General features: G+C 39.8%; 1 protein-coding gene across 1 annotated transcript; it reads left to right on the top strand.

Annotated features, from left to right (window-relative positions):
• Positions 1-1470: 1470 nt before the first annotated feature.
• LOC140935151 (peroxisome biogenesis factor 10-like) lies at positions 1471-14888 on the top strand. The gene is made up of 9 exons (XM_073384685.1): positions 1471-1665; positions 2677-2757; positions 4579-4655; positions 6176-6281; positions 7563-7631; positions 8171-8253; positions 11177-11287; positions 11652-11837; positions 13507-14888. The coding sequence occupies exons 1-9, from the start codon at positions 1557-1559 to the stop codon at positions 13579-13581; spliced, it is 897 nt and encodes a 298-aa protein (XP_073240786.1). The 5' UTR covers positions 1471-1556; the 3' UTR covers positions 13582-14888.
• The last annotated feature ends 1103 nt before the right edge of the window (positions 14889-15991 follow it).

Below are 15991 nucleotides of genomic sequence, written 5' to 3'. Positions count from 1 at the left end.
AACAGGGCCAATATTTTTCTTCTGGGCCCCCCAACAGACACAATTTACTGGAAATATCTTTCGAGTTTTCCTTCAATCTGATTGCCATATCGACAATGGCTTTTTTAAACAGGCCCATTGATCATGGTGTTGAACAAGGATTTTGGTGCTGTTTTGCAGATGGACTTGGCTATCTTTGGTGCAAGCTAGGTTCACATGATGGTTAACTGACTTGTCATAGTAGTCCTTGTTTGGTCGGGGAAGGGTAGTCGGTAGATGAGAGTCTAAGCCTCCTAGCTTCCACTGCCTTTCCTTGGCTTCCTCTCTGTAGCTGTCTTTCGACTGCTGAATGTTTTAATAAAAGCGCTGATGGTTAATTTCCCCCAGTTCCCACCCTCTTAGAAGTCCCACCTCCCGCACTCCATCTGCCTGCCCCTAGTCTCCCAACTGCCTGTCCTGCCCTACTTGCTTGGTGACAATTATTTAAATTATTGTGCCTAGCCTTGACTTCAAAGTGCAAAAAGGGTTGAAGGGGTACCACAATTTAATAGTTAGGGTACTTAAGCCAATGCAGTTCCTCTCTTCTCTGCAGACTCGGCTCCCACTGGATATCCCAATAAAAATAAAATAAAAGAAAAAAACGCAATATATCAAAGAAAAGAAAGCCCGCGGAGGTCGATGAGGATGCAACGTGTCCCGCGCGCTTCCTTTTTCCTTTCTCCTTAGCCTCCAAATAACACCAGAATGGGCTACTGACAACACAAAGACGCCTCTGAGAAGGAGAGCTGCAGTTTACAAGAAATGGAAGGACGATGCCCCGTACCTAGCCTGTGCCAAGCGTTCAGGATAGTGGAGAGCGGTGCGAAGTAAAGAAAGCGATGAAAAGTAGAGGGGTAGGCGCTCATTTTTACTTCGCATCGCTCCCCACTATCTGGACGCCTGGAACGGGCTACCCGTGCCAGGGTGAATTTGAAATAGACAACCACACTTAACTGCACAAGCACTGTCCAGTGTCCGAGGACTACGTCTCCTGTCGAAGTGGGTTCTTTTATAACGTCCCGCAATTCCAAGTCTTTCCCTACATTTGCGTTTTCTGAATCTTAGCTTTTCAAAGTTTTCATGCTAGCAAAACACATCCAGCTTCGTTTCCACGCGTGCTAGCATGTTCACGGGTATAGTCAGTCTATACCCGCCTATACAGTCTTATAGTCTAGTCTGGTATAGTGTCTGATTGACTGCAAGCTGTAGCGTGAGAGAAGCTCGCGCGAAACCGGACAAGCTAAGTCACAGAAAATAATAAAATGTGATAATCAAAAAAGGAAAAAAATAAATGTGCTTGAGGGCACTCTGCACCATGGTAATAACAACGGATTTTGATGATAATGAAAATAACAACAAAAACCTGTTTTGCGCGCGCGCGCGAACGGGCAATGAAGCATGGGAATGATATCCAGGCTTTCGCGGCCACTGGGTAATCACAAAATGGCGGACGTTTCTATCTAGATGAGATCTCTTTCAGGACTGACTCTTCCTACAGATAATTTTACATCAGGCGTAAGTCTGCAGAAGTGCATAAGATGTTTGCTCGTGCTGGCCAGCCGGAACTCGTTCGATCGAACCAAAAAGACGTTTACTATCTTGGTTTCTTGAGAGAAGGGATTGGCCAAATTTATCGAAATTTCCAAGGTAAAACGATGTACAAATGGCAATTCACTACTTACTCCAGGGCTATAGTAAAGGAGTCATGAGGATAACAAGTTATATCAGTGGGACTCAGTTTTTATAAGCATCTAAAGAAACTCTTCCAGGACTTTCTCACAAATCAGTCAAATGATCAGCAATATAATCTTGCTTGCGCTGGAAAGGAACCGTCCCCCTCTAAGGATGACGGGTTTTAGAATAGGAGGTTCGGATTTTTCTTCAAAGAAGCCGATCAAAAGATAAAAAATGGAACGCCCCAGATAGCATTTTTTTTAATATTGTTAAAACGTCCTTGCCTGCTTGTTTCTGTCAAAGTTCAAGAAACAATGAATAGATGATGTACATAGCTTTATCATTATTATTGAGTTCTCTAAGAGGATTGCTCACAGAGTGTTTGATTTCTGATACCATTGCTTGATCATCATTATCAATATGGTCCCAGTCGTGCAAAAGAGAGAGCGCTATCCACCAGATAAATCTCTATCCGCTGGATAGTGCAATAGGTTTCCCTAATTATTTCATCAACTGGATAGTGATTTATCATGTGGATAGCGCTATCCAGCTTTTGAACAAGTGGGGCCTGCTCTAATTTTGTGCATATAGGTGATGATAATAGTGAACAAAAATACTAGAACAGATCAACTCATAAAACAGAATTGATTTTACTTTTAGGCGACCACAATTATTAATTCCTTGTTATTTTTTTAATCAAAATAAAAGGAAGAATTTTATGACTGTGTGTTTGCAAAGAAGCTTTTAGGTCTTTAAGTAATCTCGGTCTAAAGGACTTCCAATGGCATCCTGGTTGCATATCAAAGTGAGAGGCTTAAGTATTCATAGTAGGTGATATCTTCACCATAATATGGTAAGAAGATAGCTTAGTTTAGGAGGTGCTTTTACAGTCAAGAAGAAGAAGAAGAAAAAATCACTACATAAGTTTTTGATGTTCTTGAAGAATGTCATTGCAGTGTTAATAGTTTTGATGTTTTTTCTAAGGTCCGTTCTCATGGATAAAGTGGAAGGCTGAACTTGAGTTACTGGCTGACATCTGTTATTTTGGACTTACTACAATAAGTGGTATGACATCATTTCTGTTTAAGCCTTTTCCTCTCGGCACGGGTATTTTGCAGAATGTCGAACACCAATACTGAGTGACGACTCTGAGTTTTAATAGGAAACTGAGTGAATCAGGTTCGTTTTCGAGTAGTTATACTGGGAAACAGAGCTGAAACTTGATTCGCTTCAGAGTCATTAAGTATTCTGCCTGTGGTGCTTGACATTCTGCAAAATACCTCCTAGGCGAAGTACAATAGTTCCACTGAGGATGATTTGACACTTACATGGCTGTTAACAAAACCTTGTAGTGTTACATGTTACATGTACCATTCAAATGAAAACTTTTTAGCAGAAATTTTGCATGGCACTTTTTTAGGGGCTGGTCGTTTATTACCTGTGAGGGGGGGCCGGCCATTTTGCTCTGGGGTCATTTCCAAAATCTTGATTCGTAGTTACTAAAACATGGAATGACCTAAAACCACCTAAAACCACCTAAAACCATCTACAACCACCTAAAACCACCTACAACCACCTCAAAAAATTCAGCAACCACCTACAACCATCTACAACCACCTCAAAAACATCTACAACCACCATGTTCCATGTTTTAGTGACTATGAATCTTGATTGTTTTGGGGGGCTCATTTTCAGAAAAGGAAGCTTTACCTGAGGGATCATTTTATTGGAAGTGGTATAAAGAAATATTTTCCTGTTATATAAGCAAAGAAGTCAATGTAAGGTATTATATTAACTTTTTAGAAAGCTGAAACTACAGCGAAAGACTAGCCTGCAAGATCCAGTCATTACATCCCTAGAGCATGTTTTTTTAAATGAATAACCACACAGACATGGACAAATTTCCATACTTAAGGTTTTTGGGAGATAGATAAATACATGGTCAGTGAATTCACCTAATAATTTTTGGAGCCGACGGTGATTCATCTGTCTAGTCTGTTCAGTTCAAAGCTGTTAAGAATACAACTTGTCAAGTAAGAGTAAATACATGTTAATAGTGCTAAGTTTTTCATGCAAATTGAGTAATATAAAACACCGATCTTTTAACACTACTGTAAATCTTAAGCATGTGGTGAACTGCGACTCAATTTCTAGCTAAACTATTCGGATCGGGGGTCATTTTCGCGATATGTCAACTTTATGGGGGTCATTTTCAAAAAACTAGGATGAAGTGGGGGGTCGATTTGAAAGTCGTCCAAGCTTTCTCAAAATGGCCGCCCCTCACAAGTAATACAATTGTAAATTACCAGCCCCTTGGCGTGTGAATTGTTTTACATTGGCCACTGCAGGAAGAAAAGGTTCATTTTCATCCTTAAAAACAAAAGAAAGGCACTTTGAAAATGGTAGGCCATCTCCATTGTCAGCTTTTTCGCCCATGCAGTGGTACATGTAATGGACTACTGTTTCTTTCTTGTAACCACTCAAGTATACATTGAAGCAAGCAGTAATTTCATCTTTAGATAAAAGATTGGTAACATGATATTAAGTCATTGAAGGTGTTACATAAAATAGTTTTCAATGAATTCCATTTGTTAAAATAAGTTTGTCACTGCCATTCTGTCATTGTTAACAATATAATAATATTGTATTGTTACTTTCAATCCTCCTTGTATAATCACCTCTTGTAAGCAACCGCTTCTCAAATTTTTGAAGCACTGTAGTTGAAACCTCTTGTATTGTAATCCACTGGTCACCTCTGGATTTAAGCAATCATTAAATCTTTGCATTATTACACTGTAAGTGGTTGCTTATAGGAGGTTTACAAACCTTACAGTATTGTTAGTAATTCAATAGACATAAGTGATTGTTGATCATTTTCCCTTTTAGGATTTCAAACTCTTGGTGAAGAATACTGCAACATTGTTCAGGTTGATCAAACCAGAACATGGGTCCCTTCCACCATGGTAAGCTGAAGTATATATCACCTTGATTGAATAATCAATAATGAAATCTCTAATAAAGTATTCTCTGGTTTCGGTGCTCTTTTAATTAATTTTCTATGCTAGGCTGATGTTTTTTAACCATGTATAAATAAAGTTATCATTCATTCCTTCATAATATGAATTCACAACAACCAACAATTGTACCACACACATACATTGTAGCCTTAAAAATGATGGCTTTAAACATAATTAAATGAAGGTAATATATAGATTTAGCCAGGGCTAAAAGCGAAGCTCTGGTTAATAATACTTCTAAACAAAAAAAATTAAATCGTGTAATGTTAAACGCAGATGACAATGAAAATGGCTTCAAAACTATTTTTTTTTAATTAGCAAAAACTGACAAATTACACATGCAGCACACGTTTTCTTCTAATTTAATAGCAAAAAGCAAATTTGCATGGAGGAATTGTTGCATGTGTTTACCCAATATTTTGTTTCCTGTGTTCATGTTGGCTTTAATTTTTCACTGCCACTCATTTTCACCTTGCTAGCCACTAGCAATAAAACCTTGAGTTGCATTTGGGTTGCCATACCTGTTGATTGAGTTACTTTTACATTGGTATGCTTGTGGTGCGGATGGACAGTCGTTTGCTCGCTCGCTTGGTGTGCAGTCACGTGATTTCCAAATTTTCCCGCTGGGTAGATTACCACATTTCCTTAGCAATGGAGCTCCACCCTTGCGCAGCACTTTGCGCCGCGCGTAGAACTCCGCCTTAAATAACACAGAAAATAGCAAAGGAGGCAGCTGATTGCAATTTTTATTTTATTGAGGTTTTTGAAAACTTTCAGCCTAAGATAAGAAGTTTTCAAAGTTCACTTTTCTTGTTTGTAATGTTTGATAATTATAATGGTTGGGATGAAGCTCATCAGGTATTGTCATTCACAAGTGATTTCTCAAGTTCCATGGCTAATAGGGATACCCAGTTTATTGGCATTAGTAACAAAATTAATTATGAACTACATGTAGACAGCCGTGTCAGTCATCCCCTTTATTAAAGAGGTGGTTACAGTCAAGGCAGGTCAAGTGTAACCCCAAGATTCTATTAATGAATTGATTATTTGAAAAGTGAATCTGTTAGGGGTTCCCGTAAAATTAATAGTGTCAAATTCAAATCAGCATTCCTTCTTGCAAAATGAGCAGTGAATATTTTACGAGAACTTCTCTGTATTATTTTGGTCAGATTGAAAATCTTTGACTGGATTAAATTTCTTAAAAGACATTTACATCAACTGCCTCGCGTGTGAATTCACGGCTCATTACACATGTAACAATGCCGAGATGAATCTGAAATCTACAACTACCAATGGATTCAACTTTTGAATAATAAGTTCATTAATGAAATCTTGGGGGGTAGGCTTCATCTGGGTTGACTGTAAGTACCATATATGGACTGAGTGGTCATGCATTTTGTCGTAATTTTGCTTTTTTGCTTTATTATATTATTTTATTACTATTATTATTATTTTGCATTTTTTAGAGAAGAGGATGTCTAGTCCTTTTCTATGTTTTTGGTCCATATGTTATTGAGAAGATGATAATGAAACTTGAACGACGGTTGCAAAGTCAAGAAGACTGGCCCAAAGGTAGGGAGTAAATTTTCAAAGATGAGATCAATAATATTATATATTATATTTTATATTTTATAGTTTATTGAAATAACACCACCCTCATCAATTTTCTGTCACACATTGATTAAGACAAGTGAGTTGTAGTACATGTATAAACCAAGCAAGTTTCTCTCTATTCCTGAAGTTTTATACTTGCCCAGAGCAGTCTTGCAACTGGCCTACCAATCCCTTATTTCACTAACATTAATTTGTTTTTTTTAGCCGATTTTGCTTTAATACCTACACGTATCAGGCAGCTTGTAATAAAAATGTTCTACAATCTTGGACAATAGTGTTTTAAGAATTTTGCACTTTCTTACCCACAGAACACCTATCCCGCAGATTTGGTACCGCTATGGCCCCTTTCGTTACCCCATCCTGATCAAAGTTGATTAGTCGGGGTCAGAAATGATCCGGCCCAAGATTAAGATTTTCCAAGATTGTAGCCCAGTGGGTTGCTCCACTAGCCCTGGGCTATCAGAAGGCACTTTTGTTGTGCCCTGATGTGACAGGCCAACTGATAGGGTGTAGTAGCCTATTAATTATTGGATGCAGTTTTAGGTCAACTTTGCAAAAGCCCATTATGTGGCATACAGTGTAATACATGTATCAGAAGCACTAGTGTGATGCCAGTGTTCAATGCAAAGTTAAAAGTTCTCTAGAGAATTCATGTCAATACAGTGAAATTATCTCTCTATAACGAAGTACATACCAAGGAACTGGCAAAATGTGTTTGCAGTAGTGAGATTTGCTTATCCCCAGTACATTGAGGTTCTTTTCCACATATTTCCCCTACTGGGGTGAAGAATACCGTTTATTATGAGAAACTGCCCACCCATCCCTCCCCTAATCCAGCAATAAAACTATTTTCTCACTTTAATGGGCAAACTGTTGGGTTAGGGGAGGGGTATGTGGGAAGTTAAGTAGAGCCTTACACTGCAGTGTAATGTGTTGTAAAATATTGGTGAGATAAATTTTATTTTGTCAACACAAGAAGAGGAATTTCTTATCTCTAAGCAGCCATGTCATATTGTATTTTATCATAATTTATAAACACCGTTGATAAAATACCAAACCATTTGCTGTGAAATTTGTGATTTATTATGTAGCCATAGCAACGGTGATCTTTTCATGTGTGAAGATCACATGTTATTTTCACTAGTCTTGTGAAAATATCATGTTTTTGCCCAAAAGCTTACCTGGTATTTCATTTGTGTTTATATAATACACTTTCATCTTTCTTTCTGCAACATGTAGGACTTAATCATCCAAGAACAAGAGAGATTCTGTCAGCTGTGATTCCCTTTCTCAGAACAGCAGTTGTTTGTAAGTACACGTACAAACAAACAGGTTCACGGTTCAGCACGTGCTCGTTAATCAAAATGCTATTTTTCTGCTGGGACATGATGTATCGTCTGAAGGTAATATGGTCATGTCATAATGTTGTCAAAAAACCAATCTGCACACTCCCCTGGCAGTCACGTGATCAACTTAGGTGCAAATAGCTGTAAATTAATCAACCATGGGATAAAACCCTCGTGTCAACAATAAATTCCATGTTGGTAGTGTAGGCATAATGCACTCATTTTTCTGCGATTTTAGTGCTCCTCCATCCCACTTCAGGTTACTCTGAAATACACTCAGTCTACTTTGAAATACACTCTGAGATCACTGAGATACATGTGAGTGGGATTTTCAAAAGATAGAATTAATAATAAATTGGAAAAAAGTAATCTAATTAATGAGCATGCGCTGAACCGTGAATCTGTCCCTTTAATTGTTTCGAAGCTGCAAATTAATTATTTTTTCTTTCTTGGTTAGGCTCAGTTTCGCAAACGTGTATTGTTATGTTTTCATCATTTCAGATACTCACAGAGCACACATGGCCCTGTTTTATTTAACAGGAGTCTTTTATCACATTGCTAAAAGGATTACTGGAGTCCAGTATGTGAGTAACAACTTGATTTTTTTTTACTCACGGGTAATCTAACATTATGAAACTTGGTCATGATACCCAGATCCCAGCGGCTGTAAAATCATAAAAATGGACGTATAGTAAAAAGGAAAACGGTCGAAGGATGGGCTTCTGAGTTCGACTTCATCCAACTTCATTTTTTTCACGGTGACATACGAGACTCACGGAAATATGACACTTTTCGCGGGAAACACGCCGTTCTATCTATAAATCTACTCGGGAAGAGGGTTGACTCAAGAAATTAATGGAGATGGAGGCTCCATTTGATGGGCTCCTGACTTGGTGTATTTCTATTAACATCAGCCCCATAATCTCCCCTCTCCCCCCCCCCCCCCAATCCATGCTCCACCACCGGGGTCTACATCTTCATGTTCTCTTTTTTAGCAGCAGTGAGGTTGCAGTGCGGTTGCAGCGCGGTTTCTGGCCCCTTCCTCGCGTATCCGGATATTTTAAAAACTGAGATATTTTTTTTCTCCGTTTTCAAAAAAAAAAAAATACGATCCACACGTAGTGTATTCGAATCGTCGGTTTTTGCCCGTCCAAACGAAAACCCTAAAACGATGAAAATACGCTGGCACCCTTATGGAGCATGTGTCGTGCTAGAAGTATATGATGCATGACATCATCGTATTCGAAAACCTGCGTTTTCGTCCGTCCACACATAAACGAGAAACCGTATGCTTTAGATTAAGTAAGGCGGACCCACGGTTTTTAAACCCTGAATGATTACCCTCTTTTCTTTGCCCGTTACAGCGAGCGGTTAATCTCGACGATCTTTCAGGAAAAAAAACAAAAACAACAACAACAACAACAAAGGAGTTGAGGTGGGGTGTGGGGGGGGGGCGGGGGGGGGGGGAGGGGTTGATGATACTTGTCGGTAATAACCGGTATCGCTTCTTGTCGAATTCGTTACCTCCTAGTTCGCAAAACGTTCGCTACCTTTACGTAAACCTTTGAAAATAACCCTCTAAACCCACTAGTTAAACTTATCACCAATAGATGAACTTGGGCGCTGGTGCCTACAAAGTTGGTGGAACCGGGCAATGCTCTAGCATGAGGAGGAGGTATCCATGGCAACCCTGCGAGCGGCCCCCACCAGGTACCGTTACACTGAACAATTCAGTGGAACACTTACCGACCAATACTTACCTGGCCCTTTATAGCTCAAGAGGGAGGGAGGGATGGGAAAAACCAAAGCACAAAATGGCGCGCAAACAGCACGAGGTGCCCCTGCCAGAGGCATCGGGTAACTCCCATTATAGCTGGAAAAACGGCCGACCAGCATTGCTTTGAGTTTAACTTTGCCTAAATTACATTTGGCCACATGATTAAAAAAGAAAAAAAATAAAATAATTATAACTGGTTGTAGCTTTCGCTATGTGCCAACGAAAGAAAAAGAATTTGCCTACATCACTGGTTTTAGTTCCAATGTTTATAAAACCATTATAGCTGCTGAGCCGAGAATTTCCACTACAAGCACTCCTCGTTCCTACATTTCTGCCATGCTCTTGGCCTTAAAATCGCTCTTATTCTTCTGCGTAGACATTTTTGAACCTTAAACTTATCGAGTTTCTAACAGCGAAAGGGAAATAACATTTATACGTTAGCGCGAACTTGAAATAGCGAGTTGTAGTTCGTACAAGTACAGTAGTTTGGCAGAGAACATTGTCCGAACTTTGAAGGTTGGTTTGTTTATAACAAAGGTCATCAAAAGTCACGTGAAACTACACGTGAAATCTAACGCCACTAAAATCCCCAGAGAATCTACACCTTACATTACACTTTTCACGGCACGATCTAGCCTGTTCCAGGCGTTCAGATAGTGGGAAGCTGTGCGAAGTAAAAAGAAGCGCGAAAAAATAAAAGCGAGGGAGGAGGAGAGGTGAACCTCTCTCCCTAGTCCTCCTCTACTTTTCATCGCTCTCTTTACTTCGCACCGCTCTCCACTATCTGAACGCTTGGAACGGACTAAGCACGATCGAGAATTTTTCTGCCTGCTGCAATACTTCGCGTGGCATTAAGCTGGCTGCCTCACAAGCCTACCGTCTTCGCTCGGCTTGCTCGTTGGCAATAATAATATGTTTGTGAAAGGTTTGAACCAGGAGTCATTTCAAAAGCAGGTTGAGTTTGATCGTCCGGGTGAACGTAGTCCTGAAAAGGACTGTTGTTGTTGACAGTGACTGACGTTTCCACAACCTGTGCGGTAGTCATCTTCAGAGTCAAAGTGAATTGTATCACGTCAGTTGATGGTATTATATTCTGGTTATTAATCTGATTGGTCAATTACGTCGCGATGTTACTGGTCGTCTGTCAGTTAAGCCATGATGTTATTGGCTATGAAGACTCGTAATCAGTAATTGGTGCGTTTCGATCCGTCTATTGTCACAGTTAAACAGTCGTCTATTGTTAGTCAAATTGTCAGTTCTCCAGTCGTTCTCTCGTCGTTAGTTTTGCTTGATCTCGTCAATAAGTCGTTTGTACGGTGCTGGTAACTGTTGGCTACGATTCAGTAGCTTTTGTTCTAAGTTAGTAAACCAGCTTTCTAAAGTAAGACGTTGCTAGTAGTCTGTATAATACGTTATACATGTCGCAGAGTCCCAGTCAATTTGATGTACAATGTTTCTCGTTCTTCAAAGCCTGGCCCTCCGAAGGTACTGCAAATTTTGGACTTTGCAAAAAACAAAAGCCACAGGTTTTGATTATCAAAACAACAACTTTGCACGTGCTATCACGCTCCTTTGTACATTACTTTGCCATTGCGACACGACTATTAACAACGTGAAACTGCCTAATTTCACGTTTACTGGAGGACGTGAACACATTGTTTCGTTCTGCGTTTACGTATGCAGTGTTTTTTTCACGTTTTTTTTTTTTTTTCATTCTAATTTTCTTACAGCTTTTAGTGCGAAGGATCCTTAAAAATGAAGGTTCCAGACCTACTTACCGTCTGTTGGGGTACCTCTCTGTCTTTCAGCTGGGTGTTTCTCTCTTGCTGGCTATTCATCAGGTGAGAAAACTCTGGTCAATACACCTTATATTTCTTGTTAAAAAGTAGCACAATGAAGCTTTCCGGGATGTGTATTTTTTTTAGTTTCCTCCTCTACGATATTCTCCCTTAAACTCGTAGTAGAACGGCGACGCAAAAAATGACAAAATGAGGCTAGTTTATGCGTGCGCACTACTTAGTATTGAGAACATATCGTCCTCGTCTTAGAATCTGAAGGTCTCTGATAGACAAGGATATTTGGTAATACTAATAACTGTTATGTAAAGACCTCCCAAATTAACCTTGCTATATGCCAGTTTACGTTATTCCCGAGATAGTAATTCTATCTGTAGCGACACTTTTATTGTAATTTCGCTCTGAATAGCGTTTGAAATCAAGCAAGTCGGCAGATCATGCTGTCGTATCTGAAAGCCAAACGACGACACGCCTAGCTCCTCCTACCGCCGGCATTAAATGTGCACTGTGTTTAGAACGACTCCAGGGTAAAACTGCCACTCCCTGTGGACATTTGTTCTGTTGGAGCTGTATTACAGAATGGTGCAGCAGTAAGGTAAGACCGGCCTTACTGGCATAAAACAGTTCCACTAATTGCAATAAGGGGTTATTGCTTTGGTGTTACGAAGCCCGAATTTATGCCAATTAGTATTTAAAAGAGCACCTAATTTGAGTGTCAATATATTTAGCACGGAAGCTACTAAATGGGCACAATATTTTTACGTCTCCAACCGGAGACACCGCCATTTTAGGAGGACATCCGAGCCATGTAAAGGGCTAGCCGCTTGCTTTCTCAGTTATTTTAAGACCCGGAGTGATTTGTCCGGTTCCGGAAATCGACCCGCGAGTTTAACTCTTTGACGACGCTTTAGTCGTTGTTTTTCCATACGGAACGATGCACACAGTCAACTCCCTCTAAGACGGACACCTTTGGGACCGGCAGTAAGTGTCCGTCTTAGAGAGATGTCCGTCATATAGAGAGTCAAATAAAGGGAGTAAAGAAAGGTAGGGACCAACTCTAGGTGTCCGTTGTAGAAAGGTGTCCGTCTTATAGAGGTGTTCGTTAAGAGAGAGTCCACTGTATTTTCCTTCCTTAACCCATTTACCTTTGAGTTTAAGCTATTAAGTTGGTAAACAGTAACATGAGCTAGAATTATCTCTCCACAGATACCTTGTTTTGGAAATTCTGACTAATCCTGACAGAGTTACAGAAAAAAAAGTCACATTCAGGGGAAATATCCACTTTACCTTCTACTCTTTACAGATTAAAGAGAATTAAACACTCATCTAAAATATAAAATATGGACACTCATCTTTAACCGAGAGCTGTTTTGTTACCACACTGTCCACATAAAGCGCACCTCTATAAAACGAAGACCTCTGTAACCTGCGAATACCGCCGAGTCTCATTGCTACCTGTTGCTGAGACCCCAGTAACGGCAGAGAGTGTTGAGAATCGACTTCATTCCTAACCCACGAATGTGTCCGTTTTTTGAGGTAGGGTTTAAATGAAAGGTAATACCTTTGGGTACAAGAAAGCTCTCCGACAGGCCGAGGGGAAGCTAGTAGACTACAGCCCCATGTACACCAAAGTTAAACATGTTTAAAAGCTGTTTAGTTAAACACGGTTTAAAATTGTCTCCTTCATAAAAGCTGCTAATCTCTTTCTCAGCGGTTTTCAGGGTATTCGCCATTTGTACTTCTCCAATAATACACCGTGTTTGCCCCCTCCCCAAAATTTTGTGTAAGCAGTCTTCAATTTCTCTTGGGACCACTAGAATGCCCAGGAGAAATTAAGGCAAAGGTTATTTCATTATTTATTTATATATTTATTTATTGTTATTTATTATTATTATTATTATTATTATTATTATTACTATTATTATTATTATTATTATTATTATTATTATTATTATTATTTGGATCATGTTACCTTTCTGGGAAACTGCCCACCTACCCCTCCCCTAAACCAACATTAACACTTAGTTCTTACTTAGAGCAAGATGTTGGCTTAGGGGAGGGGTAGGTTGGCAACGTAAAGTGATCCTTTTGGGGGGGGGGGGAAGGAGGTGCAAATAATGTGTATTATTTTGAGAGATGTGCAAATGGCGAATCCTGTGTAAAAGCCTGTGTTCCAGATTTCTTGGTCTGTTTTTCATTTAATGTTTAGTTGGTGTCAGTGAGGCATATTGATTCTTGTTTTGTTTGCTTATTTTTGCTTCTAGGCTGAATGTCCTCTTTGTCGTGAACCAGTCCAACTTTCAAGACTTGTCTTTTTGCATCATTATGAACCCACGTGACCTACGACTTAAACACATTTTGATACTGTATGTTGAGAAGCGTTCAAATACAGTCAATTCGGCTGTAGACAGTTATGAGCTGTACACGTTCTTGACGCTTGAGTCGACGCCAGAGTAGCCTGTTTGTTAAAATATTGGTCGTTTAAAACACCAACAGCTCAGAAAACACGCCTCACGGTCGAGATTCATTCCTCGAGTTGGGGCTGAGAAGTTTACAGGGAAATTTAGAGCCCGGGAACAAAGCCATTTGTTCGGAGAAATAATGTACTGTGAACAGTCAAGACTGTATCAGCCTTGGACCAACCGGCTGTACCAACCCGTAGTAATTGCGGTTCGGTGCGTGTCCAAAGATCTTTCAATCCTGAGACCTGAAATTAGCCAGCCGATCCTTAAAGCAAACAAACACACAAACTCAATCGTTGGTAGGATAATAAATCCACTGCAAGTAATCTTTTTTTCACCCATTGGTAAAAAATGTAGGGCATACGCATACTCGAAGTTTATTAGGACTGGATGCACATGCAAGTCAAAGTTTCATCCAGGAAATCTTTCTAAACGTCCCACCCTTTAAAAACTTCGTATCACCGTTTCCAGCGATCTTATCTCTCATTCTTGCGCTCCCTTTAAGCAGTTGTATTTGTGAAACTACAGTTATCTCCCTTTATTGCGGACACTGTAGGGACCTCGAGTTAGTAACCTCATAAGCGAGAATCCGTAATAGCGAGAGTTTATTTCAGTCAAAAGTTCATAAGTTGTTTTTGCCGGGGATTTAGCTGTCCGTGCATGTTCTCGTGGTGTCTGCAAGGCGAGAGAGTTGACTGTATTTGAGAATCTTTCTGCAAACATTGCTTAATCGTTATAGGATTACACAAGCTGACTCAATGACCTGGAATTGTAAGGAAAGTTTTATTCCCATTTTCTTTACATTTTAGGGCGATCGCAAGGGTAATTTTCAGTGTAACAGATCGCTGCAACATTGGTGTGGCATTGCTTCAAATTGTTGCGACATTATTCCAGCATTGTTGCTGTAAAAATCATCGTTGCAAATCTTGAAAGCCATATTTTTTTGTGCTCGGAGGTGAATAGCACAGGCCATTTACTTCCGAGCTAACCTTTAAGAGAACACGCAATAATTAATGTCATTCATTCAAAATATTTCTCCGTTTTTGATTGGCTTAAAGCCCCCGGCTAATTTTTCATAACCAATTAGCGTTGACCACATTTGGAAGATGCGAGCGATGTCGTATCGATTCGATGGTATATTGACCTGGAAACGTGGACGAGTGAACTAAAAAGAAATGGCGTTCACGCGGCTATCCGAAGTCGAAATAACTGAATTTTTGATAAACACTGAACGGAAGGAAAGCAAGATTACGCAAAACATATTGCTCAATGGATGTTATCTACTTTTTGAGGAGTATGTGCAAGAATAAAACCTCTTTTTATATCTTGAAACTGTGCCGAAAAAGAGGCCAAAGTTAAGAAGAAAGTCTACCTGGAGGTAACCTTATTAAGAACTTAAAAATATTTCGAATGAATAATTCTGACAAGATTTTGAATGAAGATGACTAGGACGTGAAGAATAATGCTAGAAAAATTCTGTTAGAAACAGAAAGGAAACGGAGGCGAGATGCGTCCCGCAATTGCTTCTGGGATCGTTAATGGGCCGGGACGCACTGGTCAGCTATTGGCCCTTTGCAACTAGCCATTCACATGGTACAAAAGCGCCATTCTGGAGAGCAAAAGTCTCACTGGGACAAGACCAACAAAACTTAAAGGCATACATAATTTTAAATGTAACTTCCTTTTTTCTTTCTACCTGTTCTTAGTAACAGTCCCAGAAGTCGTTGCGAACGTTCACTAGGCCCAGACCCCTTCTCTTTTCTAAAGTGGCGAATAGCCTGGGTTTTAGTCGTTTCAATGGGAAAGAAAATAGGGAACAAGGAAAGGTAACATATGGAGAGAGCTTTTCTTTAACCGGACATCTTTGCAGAGGCTTATACCATCGTGGTGTCACGCACTATGTGAAAATTCGGAAAATTAAAATGCTGTATTTTCAAAACGAAAGACGCTACGGGGCTGGAAACTTCGATATTAAATAACAATTATTCACCGAAGTGGAGGTGGCTAGTATTGGGTATTTACCGACGCCGCGAAGCGGCGAGGTAAATATCCTATACTAGCCACCCACACTGAGGTGAATAATTGTTTTAGTATATACTAAAACAGTGAGATAATTGAGCACAAAATGATGATTTTTAACTCATTTGCTGTTGCCAACGATTACAATTTTGGCGCGCTGACCGAACGGCGGCGGTCGTCGCTTTTTCTTAGCGACAAATAAAACTTTTGAAGGCATTTGTTTAGCTCTTGCGGGGAAGTTTCTTCAAAAGGAGTTGTGAATTCTGTT

Source organism: Porites lutea, chromosome 1 (assembly GCF_958299795.1).
Source record: "Porites lutea chromosome 1, jaPorLute2.1, whole genome shotgun sequence".
Taxonomy (NCBI): domain Eukaryota; kingdom Metazoa; phylum Cnidaria; class Anthozoa; order Scleractinia; family Poritidae; genus Porites; species Porites lutea.
Note: the sequence above shows the minus strand (reverse complement) of the source record. Positions and strands in the feature narration are given on the sequence as shown.